The sequence below is a fragment of the Homalodisca vitripennis genome, chromosome 4 (assembly GCF_021130785.1).
Source record: "Homalodisca vitripennis isolate AUS2020 chromosome 4, UT_GWSS_2.1, whole genome shotgun sequence".
Taxonomy (NCBI): domain Eukaryota; kingdom Metazoa; phylum Arthropoda; class Insecta; order Hemiptera; family Cicadellidae; genus Homalodisca; species Homalodisca vitripennis.
The window spans coordinates 117,883,562-117,898,104 of record NC_060210.1 but is presented as its reverse complement, the minus strand read 5'-3'; the positions used below and the strand labels follow the sequence as shown (position 1 = coordinate 117,898,104).

The 14,543-nt window shown below is 32.8% G+C and overlaps 1 protein-coding gene across 2 annotated transcripts in view; it reads left to right on the top strand.

Moving 5' to 3' along the window:
* LOC124359998 (PDF receptor) overlaps nt 1–14,543 on the top strand; it is a 264,911-nt gene that overhangs the window by 115,642 nt on the left and 134,726 nt on the right. For both annotated transcript variants that reach the window (XM_046813220.1, XM_046813221.1), the window contains exon 6: nt 11,643–11,745. In XM_046813220.1, the coding sequence (XP_046669176.1) occupies nt 11,643–11,745 (103 nt within the window). The remainder of the gene's footprint in view (nt 1–11,642; nt 11,746–14,543) is intronic.

Here is a 14,543-nt window from a genome sequence, read left to right as displayed (position 1 = left end):
ATTGAGTTATAAACTTGGAACTTTGTATAGTTTTCTACCACCCAATGGATAGCAAAATTCTTCTTCTCCATGCCTCTCTGTTTTCTCCAGAATATCCTGTGAACGGATTTGGTTACATACTTTGGAACTTTGCATAGTTGGCTACCAAAGAATGGGTGGAACACTTCTTCGCTATGTCTGATTGTTTCCATAGGATATCTTGAGAACGGATTGAGTTATAGACTTGGAATTTTTCAAATTGTGTTACCACACCATCGGTGGGGGGGGGATTTGTCTTCTCCATGCCTTTACGATTTCCGTAAGATATCTCTAGAAAACATTTAGCAAACTTTTTCAAATTTTGCAAATTGTATGATCCAAAGCTACTAAGATTGCTATTGTGTCCGCTTGTCTATGCGCAGGACTATAGAATAAAATGAGCTAATGATTTAATATTTTGCATAAAACATTTAGAACTAACAGTCATATATCTAAATAGTATTGATATTAGCGTCAGTATAAAAAAGGACTGAAAAATAACTGTAAGGTAATAGCTTTATCTCGTCTATTTGTCTCGTTGGTTGACATTAATATAACTTATTTACGTGTCTGACAGCGGTTATCAAAAGAATACAAAATTTTTATGATTTGGATTTTAGAGCCTTTTAGTTTCTTCCTCCTTTCCAATTTCGAATCCTTTAAAACTAGCACAACTGATGATCAAGTGCCTGTCTTGAGAAAAAGTCGTTTATCGATTTCAGAGAAAACTAATCTGTGTCCCTTTACAATGGAAATTACCTCTAGCGTCATAGATTATATAAAGAGATGTTTAATGAAAACTTATAAATCCGTCCAGGAAAACTTTCAAACTGTTTTATTACAATTTAATGTCAAAAGTACTGATAGGTATTCGCAACAATATTACTTTGTACTAATTGTATGCAGGAGCAGTTGAGTTCTAACACACTTGTGTTCTGATGGTTTACTAGTAGGTATATATTTGCCCCAACAACCCACTAAAACTTTGAAAATGTGCATGAAACAGGTATACGATGGTTGATACTTTTAAACCTAACAATCAAATATGTAAACGCATAATACGGATTCAGCGCCAATATCAAAAGAAATATTGAAAAATAAATTAAAAATAATCACTTTGTTTAATGGAAAGGTATAAATCCTTCCAAATAAACTGTTTTTATTACAATTTTTTTAACTTATATTTATGCCACTGCCTAGATTTGATCAAAAATTTATTGCATTTCATATATTGAACACAAAATTTTGCTGACATTAAAATAGCTGTTAATAAATCTGTAATTTCTTGTGTAGACTAGCGTATTCGTATTCGTGAAGTGTTCAAACTTACTAAAATCGCAAATCGCAGAGTAAATAAATTTGTAAAATATGAATATTCAATTCAAACATTTAAAAATTCATTAAAATGCTCATAAATCGGGCCCATTACTCTGTTGAAGAGTACTAAATACTTAATTTACCTATTTATATTATTCTTATTTGCCTTAAATATTTTTTTTAGCAAAAGTGTAATTGTAATTTCGATTTCTCATCCTTTTTATTTGTTGTTTTTGGCTGCGACAATTCTCATGTTTATTTTAGCTCTGCTAAAGAATTTAAACAAGATGTGATACTTTTATTTAATAAATGAATAAACATGCTAAAAGGGCAAGAGAGGAAAATGTAAGTATAAAACATTGGAGAATTTCATATTATCCTGACTTTTCCTGTTTTCAAGCCCTTGTAATTGAGATATCGTGGAATTATAGAACTTGTTTTGTGAAGGACTGTATTGCGGACCAAGTAAGTCCCTGATGTATGACGTCTTATTTGGACAATTATTTCCTTGCAAAAAATGTATATGTAGAATCTAGATCGTTATTATATTAACCCTTAAAGTACTTATATTTAACACAATATTTAATTGTTGTATTGTCTTTATATTTTTGTAAAGGCCGAATAAGGAATATGTGAATAGTTTTAACTTCATAATGATTGGGAGAATAGTTTAAAGTTTAAAGAAATTCAGAATTTAAATTTGTGCTACATATTTTCATTCTTAAACAATAAATTCTTATGGGCAGAGTGAGCGTTAGCGAAACTCATCTTGAATGAAAAAATTGGTAGAACAATTGAATATCTGTCTGATTATCTATTTTTAGTCTGTATAACCCCAAGATACGTCAATACTGAACTGACATGCAGACTTTCAATTGTGCATGAAACTTCATTGTTATATCTGGAACATCTAGAACGCCATTGGACTTCCCTGGGCGTTAGTAAGAAATTGTATATAGGTTGTATGTGTAACCGCGTATTGGCAACGAGAAAATCGCGGAGTAAATAAATTTGTAAAGAAGATGAGTGCAGTTATATGACGTTTTAACATGACACTCAATATCATATATTATAATATAACATATAGTGAAATCTGTTACGCGACACGTGGTGTGCGTACTCCTACCTTGTAATGAAATTCACAACAGAAATATTTATATCTATATAGCTATAGTTTAACAACAGGAAACTATAGCTATTGGTTGAACGTTTAAAAACAGTATAAAAGTGTCACTATTCGGGAAAGATTTATCAAGCACCAAAATGCCTTAAATGTAAAAAGTGGAGTGTACAGAGTTAAATAAGAGAAGTGATATTTCCCCCACTCCCTTCCCTTGCCATCCTCTTTCCTCCTTTCAAAGAGATTCATAAATATACGTTGGTTCATTGAAATTTAATTTTTACTTTTAAATGTATCACTTACCTCTTTGTATACACAATAAGTTTATTATTTATAATGTTTATAGCGTCCCTTAAAAATGTTATCCACTCGTTAAAAGTTTCCAAATTGTATGAATTTTTATTTTTGGCTTTATAAATAGATGGAATATTTCCTTTGGGAAACATACTAATATTTCAAACTCAAGTATGCATTTTCGGGTATCTGTAGTGGATATCTTTTACTGAAACTACTCAACCACCCAAGTTGAAACCCTGCATAAACTAGTTTAGAAACGGAAATAACCTGAACCATATTTGATTTTTGAAATTACTAAGGGACAAGACCGTTTGGCAGAAATTTCAATGTCATGTATAAATCCATATAAGTATTGACTCTTTTAGATTTAAAGGCCTAGAAATAATAATACTATATTAAATATCGCAAAATTTTAACTGTTTGTTGATGTAGGGCATGAAGTTACCTTAAAACCATATTAAAAGGGTATAATGATTATGTCAAAAATTAATTCATTAACTTTAAATAAAGTTGGCACCAGTTACGAATTCAAACAGTTTAATGTACTGATGATACTTTTTAAAACCTTGTCATAAATTAAACTTATAATAATAAAGGAATTAATACGTGCATATAAACTGGGCTTCCTTGGAATAACTGCATATTTACAGTGGCTGAAAGAAAAACAAAGTGACGTTCACAAACATGTCATTCCGAGGCAGCAATTAAGTGAAGCGAGCACATGCTACACTGTAGACAAAAACACCGGGCATAAATTACAATATTTTCGGTGACTCGTCGAAGTCTGCGAGACGCATATGGTATGCGAAACTGATGTTACAGTAGAGATGGTTTTCATTATAACATTTATGCATATTTCCTGCTAAGATCAATCAGTAGGCTAATCACTTAGGAAACAGTGAGCAAGGATAGAAAATCAGAAAAGCATATATGTATTGTTTCTTACTTATAGGCTATAAGGCGTATGTATAGTTTCAATGAGCAGAAGTGATAATAAAAATGTACCCTTAATAGCCCTGCAAAGTAAACATGAGTGTCTTTGAAGGAAATCAATCTTAAAATCTTAAATATTACAACGTATATGTACGCCACACCACGTGACATAACAGGCTCGCTAGGTTGCATGGAACATTTCAGATATACAGATCCACATTTCATTCTTGAAATGTCATGCATAACACAGACAGACAGATATATGCATAATAGAGATTTGCACAGTCTTCCTCATACAAAAGAAAATTGTGCCAGCCTCAATAATGACCAGCCAAATTTCATGGTTAGTCATTCACCTTCATATATTATATACCTCATTCTTTTCTATTCTTTTCTAGAAATAAAAGGTTATGCAAAATTTAAAGTCAACGAACGATATCTTTCTCAGGATATTTTCTCAAACAGTACATTTATATAGTTTTAGATAACTTAGGTTTCAAAGCAATATTAAAATAATAAATTTTCTGGTGAACGTTGACAGTACTCTAACGCAAGAGTGCGCTGAAATCAAATCTTGCCAGTAACTTTTAAAATTAACTTCCCACTCTCTTTTTTCGTTTTACTCTATGTCACATGTTCACAACTCGTATGATTTAACCAGTATGTCACTTGCTATTTTTTTATTTATAAATTAATTAATGTATGAATTTGTATTAGTAATATTTAATTTAAAGTTAGAATTATAAATCGTGAACTAAAACCATTTTTAAAGATTCTTTTATTTCAGATACGTGTTTCTGTATAAACCATCATCAGTGTGAACATTAACCCGTAACTCTAATTATTTTAATCTAAATTTAAAACTAATTTTCTTATATTATATTTAATTTTAAATGTAATTTTCTAGTAAAAATTATTAAAAAATGCTATTATCTTGAAGATATTACTAATGAAATCCTTATATTCAGTGATTTTTGGTCAGGTGAAAAACCGCCAAAAAACTAAGAATCTTGGTTACATATTCCAAGATTCCTGCTTGAAACCTCCTTGAACCATTAACCATTGAACCATTTTTTATACACTTTCTGTTTGGAGTCCAAAACATGTTTTCAGCGGAGGTAAAGTGGGAAATGAGTGTTACATAACAAAACATAGCCTACCCAAAATCTAACTGCACTACAATAAATATGTTTTACACTTATGTCATAAAAATAAGCAAGTAAGAGAAATATAATGGTGTTGAGAAAGTTCCCCGACGGTAGTTAAGGGTACAAAAGAAGTGAAGTAGTTGTGAAGTTGGCTCAAGAAACATCAATACCACCCCGACGAGGATCTTCAAATTTCTATTCGCCGTGCAACATACGCGAGTCGTGGTTCTTCATTCATAGGCGAATACCTACAGTGATTGATAATATGAGTATGTCGAATGATAGGATCGATTCTACGTAATCAATTCGGTTTTAATGCGATTGATGTATTATACGCATAGTCTAACGCCACACATTCAACCATACTTACTCTTCAACACTGTACTGTTTTAAAATGAAACCAACTGTCTTCCTAGATATTGTCTTCGAGATAAAACTTCTTACATACATTACCACTTTACTTTTTAAGGAAAACTATATCAATCACCCAGAATCTCTGCAAATTCCTGTTTGGAATAAACTAGGTTATTTTTTTTTAATTTTCGGATAGTCTTTAAAATATTCAGCAATAATAAAAAATTCTTTTTTTACTGAACGTTAGCGAAGACTACCACTCCAGTGGCCGGGGAAATTTAATTTTCTTGTGTCTGCCCAACCGATAATTCAAGAACAAACTGTTCTTGAAATTTTTCATTCAGCTCATTAATATATAAACAATATGAAGTTGGCGGTGGATGTTATTCCAGGGAATTTGGCTAAGCGATAGATCGCAATGTTATATTGGTCTTATGATTATCCATTATGGGAACAAGAAAGTCGTAGAATAAATCATTTGTAAACTAACAAAGTATAATCATATAACGTTCTAAAATGTATCATGGAGACACAAATACTAACTATAGATTAAGCTGTAGATTACAAATTTTGCATGCTACCTCAGCATAGTCTTTTACGTGAGACGTGGTGTGGCGTACTCATAAGTTTATCCTACAGGGTGACCGAGTTTCAATAACTGCTCAATTCTTTTCAGAAATATATTTATATAATTAATATAGGGAGCATACAATTATAAAAAATTAGACGTGTCTTGGACGTATTTTTTGTATGAAATCCCTGAATAATTGTCAAGGTAGTTCATATGCATATTTTTGGATATAGAATAACTCTGTAAGGAATGTAGCCTTGCTCGTTAGAGAGCTGCCATACTCAAATTTTACTTGGATTATATAATTATATATATATATATATATATATATATATATATATATATATATCAAAGGTACTTTTAATACCTACATTCAATATAATTATTAATGAGTTGAATTTCCTTGTCCGTCTGAAGAGATCCCAAATCGCACATATAAGACGGTGAACTAAAGTGAAATAGGGCTGAACTTATCGCATTGAATCAACCCTCCCCACCATAGCCACGTTATGTGTAGAAAACCCGGTTGCTCCGCCGTGCTTTAGGGTCGTGTCTAAAACGTCGTAGTACCGTAAATTGTGCACCTGATGAGAGAATGAGAACACCTCTTTATCTAGATTACACTCGATTTTGTTTTTAGTCTAGTTATCTCTGATGTCGAAACGATAAAAAAATTTCATTTTGGGCTTTTTCGACACCGACGTTTTTGGATCTCTTCACGAGATTGGAAACGCACTCCAGATACCAGAAATCAAGTCTGTGACAGTGTCAGATTCAGACGTTGTACTAAGCGGAATGCGAAATGGAACTAAACTCAACGTCCGCATTGAATCAACCCTTCCCAACGTACCTACGTTATGAATAGATTAATGCAGTAACCACAGTACAGTAGGTTTAACTAGTTTTCAACCTCCTCTCTGATGATCGGTATGAATATAAGTGGTTACTTATTAGCTTGGCAGATTGTCTGTCAATTATTCATTATTTACGGTTAATTAACTCATTATTAACGTATTATTCACGAAATAATCACAGTTCCAGAACCTGATATATTGGTCTTGGTTTGTTTTAAACCAGGAAGTAAACGTAATTTGTTGTTACCAAAAGTATACGTCTCATCTGTAGTTTAGAAAAGTTGAACTGATACTTTTTAGTGAATATTGAAAATCTATTTTAACAATATATACAATGATCTTGGGTAAATATCCTTTCTATTCCAGCCAGGAAAAGATGTAACAAGTAATAAATACTATCTTTGAATTTTACAGTTGTAACTGACTACAATATCAAAATAAGATCATAATATTGGCATTACAAAAGACCTTTAATTTAAGTAATTTTCACTATTTTTTGTTTTATATTAATATTATGAATGAAATCACAAAGGAATGATAAGGCCGCATTATTTTAAATTTAACTGTATCAGTTTGGTATGTGGTTTGAACAAGATATTTATGATGACATAATCAATATGAATGATTAATTATTGTGACTTCGTGTTCAAAAGCTCGGTGTTAAAATGATAGGGTTTTCAAGATAATTATTGTAACAATTAAAAGCTTACAGTGTGGTTGATGAAAAGCGAGGGATGAAAGTGTGTTGTGACCTATTTTAGAACCTGTCATTGTTGCTCCGGTTCTGTTTTAATTAATTACTCAAATATTATTTTCAACACAATTAAAATAATTTCATGCGTGGTTATAATTTTGAAAATAAAATGAAACATAAATTAACAGTTTTTAAATTCGTCTAGTGTTAAAGCTCTGATGATTTTTAGTGGGAGCATGTTAAAAATCGTGAATCATGTTAAAAACTGTTGGAAGCATCTATCATCCTGGAAATGAACAAGAATTAAATAGTTATTTACTCGTAGTTTCTAAAAATATTAAATTGTTACAATTTTTTTTACATTACGTCTCGTCATAGTATTGCTAAAAACATTTACAGAGAACTAGAGAGGGAAGGACTTGATAAATTAGCTCCTTGATTAGTTCCTTGACAGCAAAGATCCTTGCCTGCAGGAAACTCTGCTATGCTTAAAGGCCCGGACCCGACTTTATAAATGTTAGTCATCAAAAACGTGCTTTCCGTTGAACTTACTCTCACGTTATCTTCTAATAATTAAGATACTCTTTTATCACAAAGTAGACATTCACATCATTCCAAACGTGCTTCGGGGGGTGCAGTCAATTTTCGGTTTAGAAAATATTTATTTTATTTTAGTTAAAACCTCTTAAGATGTCTTCCCTGGGGATGGAAACAGTTGACATTCTTTTATCCCCACAAGAAATGAAGGCATTTAAGGCAGGAGATTTAGGCAGTACTGTAATCAGGCTCAAATAGAAACGGCTTAAGAAAGAAAATGATGCATTTTTAAAGTATTTTATTGATGAATGACGTAACGAAATCATATTTTTATTAAAATATAATTGAAGAAAATGAACAATTCGTAATAAAGTTTTGAACGAAATCGACTCTTATAAGTTAAAAAATATGTCAGTCCCTTCAATCATCTTTTATGTACACACTATTCAAAAATTTGCATATCCATGTCTTAAATAGTACTTCTTTAAGCTTGGTTATAAGATGTCCCAAAGTTGCTTCATATTACTATTACTTTTCGTGAAGGGGTTAAAAATTAATGTTTACTCATCTTTTAAATATAATATTAAATTGCTGTAATCGAAACTTACATTAAAATTGTACCTTTCCAAACAAATACCGATTGGATTTATTAAGGTAATTGTATTCGAAAACAGTTTTATTATTTGGTTTAAAAATGGTTTAACAACTTAAGTTAGTTTTTTGAAAAATTCTTCAGAAACCTTCGCATTGTTCATATCAAGCAATACAATTTTGTAAGAAAAATAATCGTTACTGATCCAGGTTACGAAATGATCTGAGATCCGTCAGATCATGCGATGAAATGAGCCGGTTCATTTGATGAGTCGACTCCTGATTGAACGAACCAACGCGTCGCGACCCGTGAGCTGAGAGTCGCCAGCCAGTTTAACATTCTTCGATTCTCGTAGTTCTAGCAGATCATAACTGCTACACATAGAAGAAAACTGTTCAAAATCTGAAATTATTTTGGACGAAAGTTACAGTATTGTTGTAAACTACTGTATCTCACTAACAAAGCCTTTGAACTAGTAAATGTATACTACTGTACATATAATACTAACGATGATTCTTTTATCAGTTAAATTTCACGGTACACAGGACGACAAACAATGAAATTAATTGTTACATTATATTTTTAATAATAAAAGCTATAATAATTATTTTAACTAATATAATTGAATGCATCAATACAAAATCATCTAATAAATTAATTGTTTAATTTTAGTTGTTTTATTCGATTATCTGATCAAGCAGACGGAGTGAGTGACGTCGGTGATCTGAATGATCTGAAGATCCGGCACATGATCCAGTTCATTTAAGTGATCTGATCCGAATGAACCGGATCATTCCAAAGACCCGTTCTTCCTATCACTAATATTCTTTACCTTTTATTACTCTTCAGCCCACACGAAAGTACTAGGTACTTTCGAAATCAAAATGAGTGCTGTCACGTACGAAAGTACTTACTGTACGAAAGCACGTACTGAAGTGACTTGTGCGTGAATTTTGAAGCGAGCTGTATACATCGAGAGATTCCATACGGGCCCTGAGAAGCGCGACAGGGGAGTGGTGTCGTACGGAGTGGGAGAAGCCGTCAAAAGAGGGGAGGGGCTGTCTGCCGCCGCGCCGTCGCGCCACAAAGCTTGCCACTGTCACTATTGTCAGTGAGCTGGATCTGCGTGCTGCGTACGATTATTTAAACACACGTTAGACAAATTTAACATTGGCAGTATAGTTAACATACTTCCAATAGTAACAATTAAAATATTTCTATCTGAATTTAAACGTTAATGTATACAATTGAAACTTAGGATTTAAGAACAATAATTTTGTTTACTTATTGAATGCTGTAAACTGGTTACTGTGGTAGAGCTTCGATCCCACTTAGATTAAAGTCACCATTATTCATCATCACTGCCACTCTCACTCATGCTGCTGTCACTGTCACTATCATTTTGCAAATTAATGACGATATGTTCTGTCATTTCGTCAATTTGAGGCTCTAACCTAATGTAGTCTTCCTCTACTTTTTTGACGTGGTTTTACACGAGATAACCATTCTTCAGTAGTTATTTCCTCAAATGTTGTTTCCACAAGCTGCTTTATTATTTCCATTGAAAAAGGACACATTACGTTTAGCCACCCTCTGTTTCATGACACTCCATATCATTTCTATAGGATTAAGTTCGGGATGGTAGGGAGGCAAGCGCAGAGTTGAATGACCGTGTTCAGCCAAAATTGCATCAATTTTGAAACATTTTAAATTTAGGTTTGTGTAAGTTAATCAAACTGTACAGCTCCGGTTTTAGGCTACTTGTTTGGAAATTTATATTTCTGTCTTGATAGCCATTTAATCATGTCACCTTTTCTGGAATTAGATGTTGGCGCTCGGTTAATTTCGACATTGTGGTATGGGGCATTGTCAATCACAATAACAGAATGTTCAGGGAGATTGGGAATTAATTTACTTTTCAACCATTTTCTCGTAATTTGCAAAGTTCATATCGTTATGGTAATCGCCGGTTTTTTTGCCTGATTCAAAAAGTTAGCAACGCGTTTTTTATAAACCCTTTCTCGTTTCCAGCGTGTACTATAATTAATCTTTTTCCTTTGCTAACTGGTACTTTACATCCCTCATTGCTGTCGTCAGTCCAGGCTTTAGGGGTTGCATGAGTCGTATGAATATAAGTTTCATCCATATAAATAATGGGTCTGTTTCTCAGATCTGTACTGAGTAATTTTTTTCAAAAAAATTACTCTTTTCTCTCGGATGTTAATTTTTTCTACCAATACTTTTCTGTCATTAGTTAGCCTTCTTCCATCTAAAATTCATTTTCTTTAAAATGCATCGAAGAGAGAAAGAACTACCTTTAAAATTAATTGAACTCTTCAGAACAGATAGCAGAGATTTTATTGTTGGTCTTTCGCCATGAATTCGGTGAAATTCATTTATAGTCCTCCTAATAAACACCTACATCGAAATTGTCTAGATCGGTTTTTAGGTTTTGTACGGATTTCGATTCTTTTTCGGAGTGCTGAATTCTGCATTTGTCTTGAATTATTTTTTTTTCCTCTCAGAAACTATTTTTTTAATAGTTGTAAATGGCACGCCAGTTGCAGCTTTTACACGGACGAGAACATTGTTTATGTTTATTGCGGCGCCACTTTCTTTCTCATTTTTCATGTATTCATAAACGTTTGCTACGATTTCTCGAGCTTGGCTATGATTACACTTTACCACTTCCAACTTTTTTTCAAGAAGTTTACACCCGCCATTTCAGAAATATCACACGGAAATCCAATAAGCAGTAACGGCGGCAAAACAGTGCAAGTATCACAGAGGCAAGAAGAGTGTTGAACAAGCAAGCGCGAGGAGTCCGCACTACACAGCTCCGCGATACAGACTGAGGAAGCGTTACCCCCACTCCTCCAAATGACAAGTAGACCACTGCGCATCGCCAGGCCAGGGCCCGTATGGAATATCTCCATCAGTACTAGATCGAGCCAAGAGAGGGGTAGGCTATTTACGGAAGGTGGGGGAAGCCTGTCACCCTCTCCGCATAACGTTTCCTGCTAAATGGTTTGATCTGTATCGGTTCTTTACGTTCGGTCATTGCATAGTGAAGTAATAAATTAGACTAGTTTTCCCGTTGCAGCGTGTAATTAAATAAGTGCAATGCAGACAACAAGAACACTTGTTAGTGTAATTAGTACTAAGTGTACAGTAAGTATTATTACATAGATTCTTACTTTGTTACAGTCGGGTCTGTGCGAGGCTTCGTACGTGCTGTTGGAGTACGCCCGAACTGCCATGTTCATGTGGATGTTCATAGAAGGCCTCTACCTCCACAACATGGTCACAGGTACGTTCAAACATCTGGACTATCTCTTCCTCTCTAAATCTGTTAAGTTTCTAAATTGATGTAAAATTATAAGAATCTGTCCATCGGTTTTTGTGTTCAGTAGAGCTGTACAGTGAATCAGAACATTGTGTATTCTCTACCTCCACAACATGGTCACAGGTACGTTCAAACATCTGGATTATCTCTTCCTCTCTAAATCTGTTAAGTTTCTAAATTGATGTAAAATTATAAGAATTTGTCCATCGGTTTTTGTGTTCAGTAGAGCTGTACAGTGAATCAGAACATTGTGTATTCTCTACGGTGTATTTATTTTTATATAGTGGTTTTAAGAGAAAGCATGTACTTGTACGTAATTTTTAATAAGTTACAGCTTGTTGATAACTATTTTACAGTTGGGTGTAAATAGCCAAGTTATCTGCCTAATAAATATTTCCTTGGTGTGAAGAAAGTCCAAGCTCAAAAACTTCAAAACGTATAGAAAAGTTTTATTACAACCAAACAGGTACTTTGACAATATTCAAATATTTCTTCAAACTTTCGATATTTTAAAAGGTTTTCCCTTTTCACCGTTTTAACTCTTATTTGCCGTTATTATTCATGACACAATAGTCAATCAATGACAATTTTTTTAATGTTTAAGATAGATAGTTGACTAACACATCATTAAAATTTATTTTGTGTAGATGTTATACAAATTAACTAAGATTTTCTTGACCAATTCAACAGACACTTTTACAAAATATATGAACCATATTTTATCTTTTATGCCAAATAATCCTGAAGTGAAAAACATATTATTCCACCGTTGTTCTTAACAGATTGTAGACAACATATTATAAAATTCTCAATACTCGTTGACATTTCAATTACAGACAACAAATAAATATTGAGGCTACCAGAATATAAGTAACTCTGAGTAACCTCGATTACAAAATCAGGACCTAAACGTCTACGGTATATAATTCGGGATATGTGGACGTTAACATTATGATGTTACTTTACTAGCAATTATAGTTTTATTTCATGAATCTGGAAATAGATAATAAAATAATTAATTTTTATTTTATATTTGAAATTCAATTAAACTTGTAGATTATCAAAGTGCATCAATATTTTTTTTATTCGGTTCGAGTACAGCTAAACTAATCAAGCAGTAATTCACTTATTAGACTTATTCACAAGTTAGACAATTATTATAGAATGACGAATACATGAAATGCAATACATACTAAATGTTAAAACTCCTTTGTCTACATGGTACAATAGGTAGAAAGAGATTCAAAGAGAATTGTTCAATATCACCAAACTTATTTATCCAAAAATATGAAGTTCATTCGGCTCAGTCTTCTTACATTATTACTTCCACCTGTCTCTTGGTTGTCAGCGAAGTTATATTTTGCGGTTATGTAACGAATCAAAGAGTCTTTATTGCTTTGAAAAATGTTACAATTGTATTCTATACTGCAATGGAAACAATTTAGAGCTAGAAAACAGCAAAAACCTTAAGTATATTGTGTGCACAAGCATAGTGCTATTTTTATATTAATAAATTAAATCTGTGTAACAGTACAATTAAATCTAAAATTATCTACAAGTTAAAACATTTTTTGTACTATAAGAACCATAATTAGTAGTACAAAGTTAAGTCAAACTATAATTGCAATTAATTATATGTTTCTCACTACATCTTTGAACGCCTTGATCGATCTCCTACTTAGAAGGAAGAATGTCCATTTGACGGTAAGATTACGTAATGCTGTGAAATATAGTAATGGCAAATTATAAACGAGGAAAAGACAATATGGCGGTGAGCGATCACGTGGCTTATCTCGTAACCTCCACGTGACTGGTGGGGAAATAAATGAAACTGTAATCTATATTTACCTGCACAAGTATTAAATAATTTTCAATCTATACAGCTAAGTATGAATATCGTTATATTCTGTTTTAATACTTTATACGCCTGAAATAAGTAGTCTAGAAATTTGAGTAGGCATATTGAATCTTATATATCGGGAAAATAAACAAAACAACACTTTGATTTTAAACACAGATAAGTAATACTCTAATGCCATGTAATCTAGTTTTATTAGGAATAAATACGCTCAATTATAGCGTCTCTTCTATTAACAGTTATTCCATTTACGTCACCAAACAAATTGGAAAACTTTTAATAGAGATGTATTACACAATATGGTGATACCACATGAATTGAATGTGGAGGTTTCATTTGAGTTTGTGATTGTGTAAATGGACTTCACCTCTACCTCGTTTACAATGGCTCTGGTTTTAGATTAGTTTTACGTCAATTCTGTAAAATGTCCCATATTACACGTTATAATAAACTAAAGCCAACTACTACAGCAATTTTATAAGTACCGTATACAGATTAAAAAAACTTCAACATTTATCTTTAAGAAATATTTCTGAAGTTGCCAACATCAAATTATCACTTCCTTGGTCAACAAAACATCAAATGTTGAGTTTGGCTACAAATCACCTTCCGCTCAATGGATGGTATGAAATCTGATACGATCATAGACCACTCCTGGAATCTGGAGTTCACGTCCATCTGGAGAGATAAAAACATCGGTTACGAAGACGTTAAAAGCGAACTCTTTACATTGATTCGACATCGGAGAAACGCGGATTACAAAGACGTATGTCTGGTTTACACAGCAGCATCCAGTATGATCGAGATGAAAAGGAGAGACAGTGTCGATTTCAGAAGCTGCAAGAAGTAGAAGGTGGTATGGAGCTAAACTCAACATTCACATTGAATCAACCCGTAAAAAAGC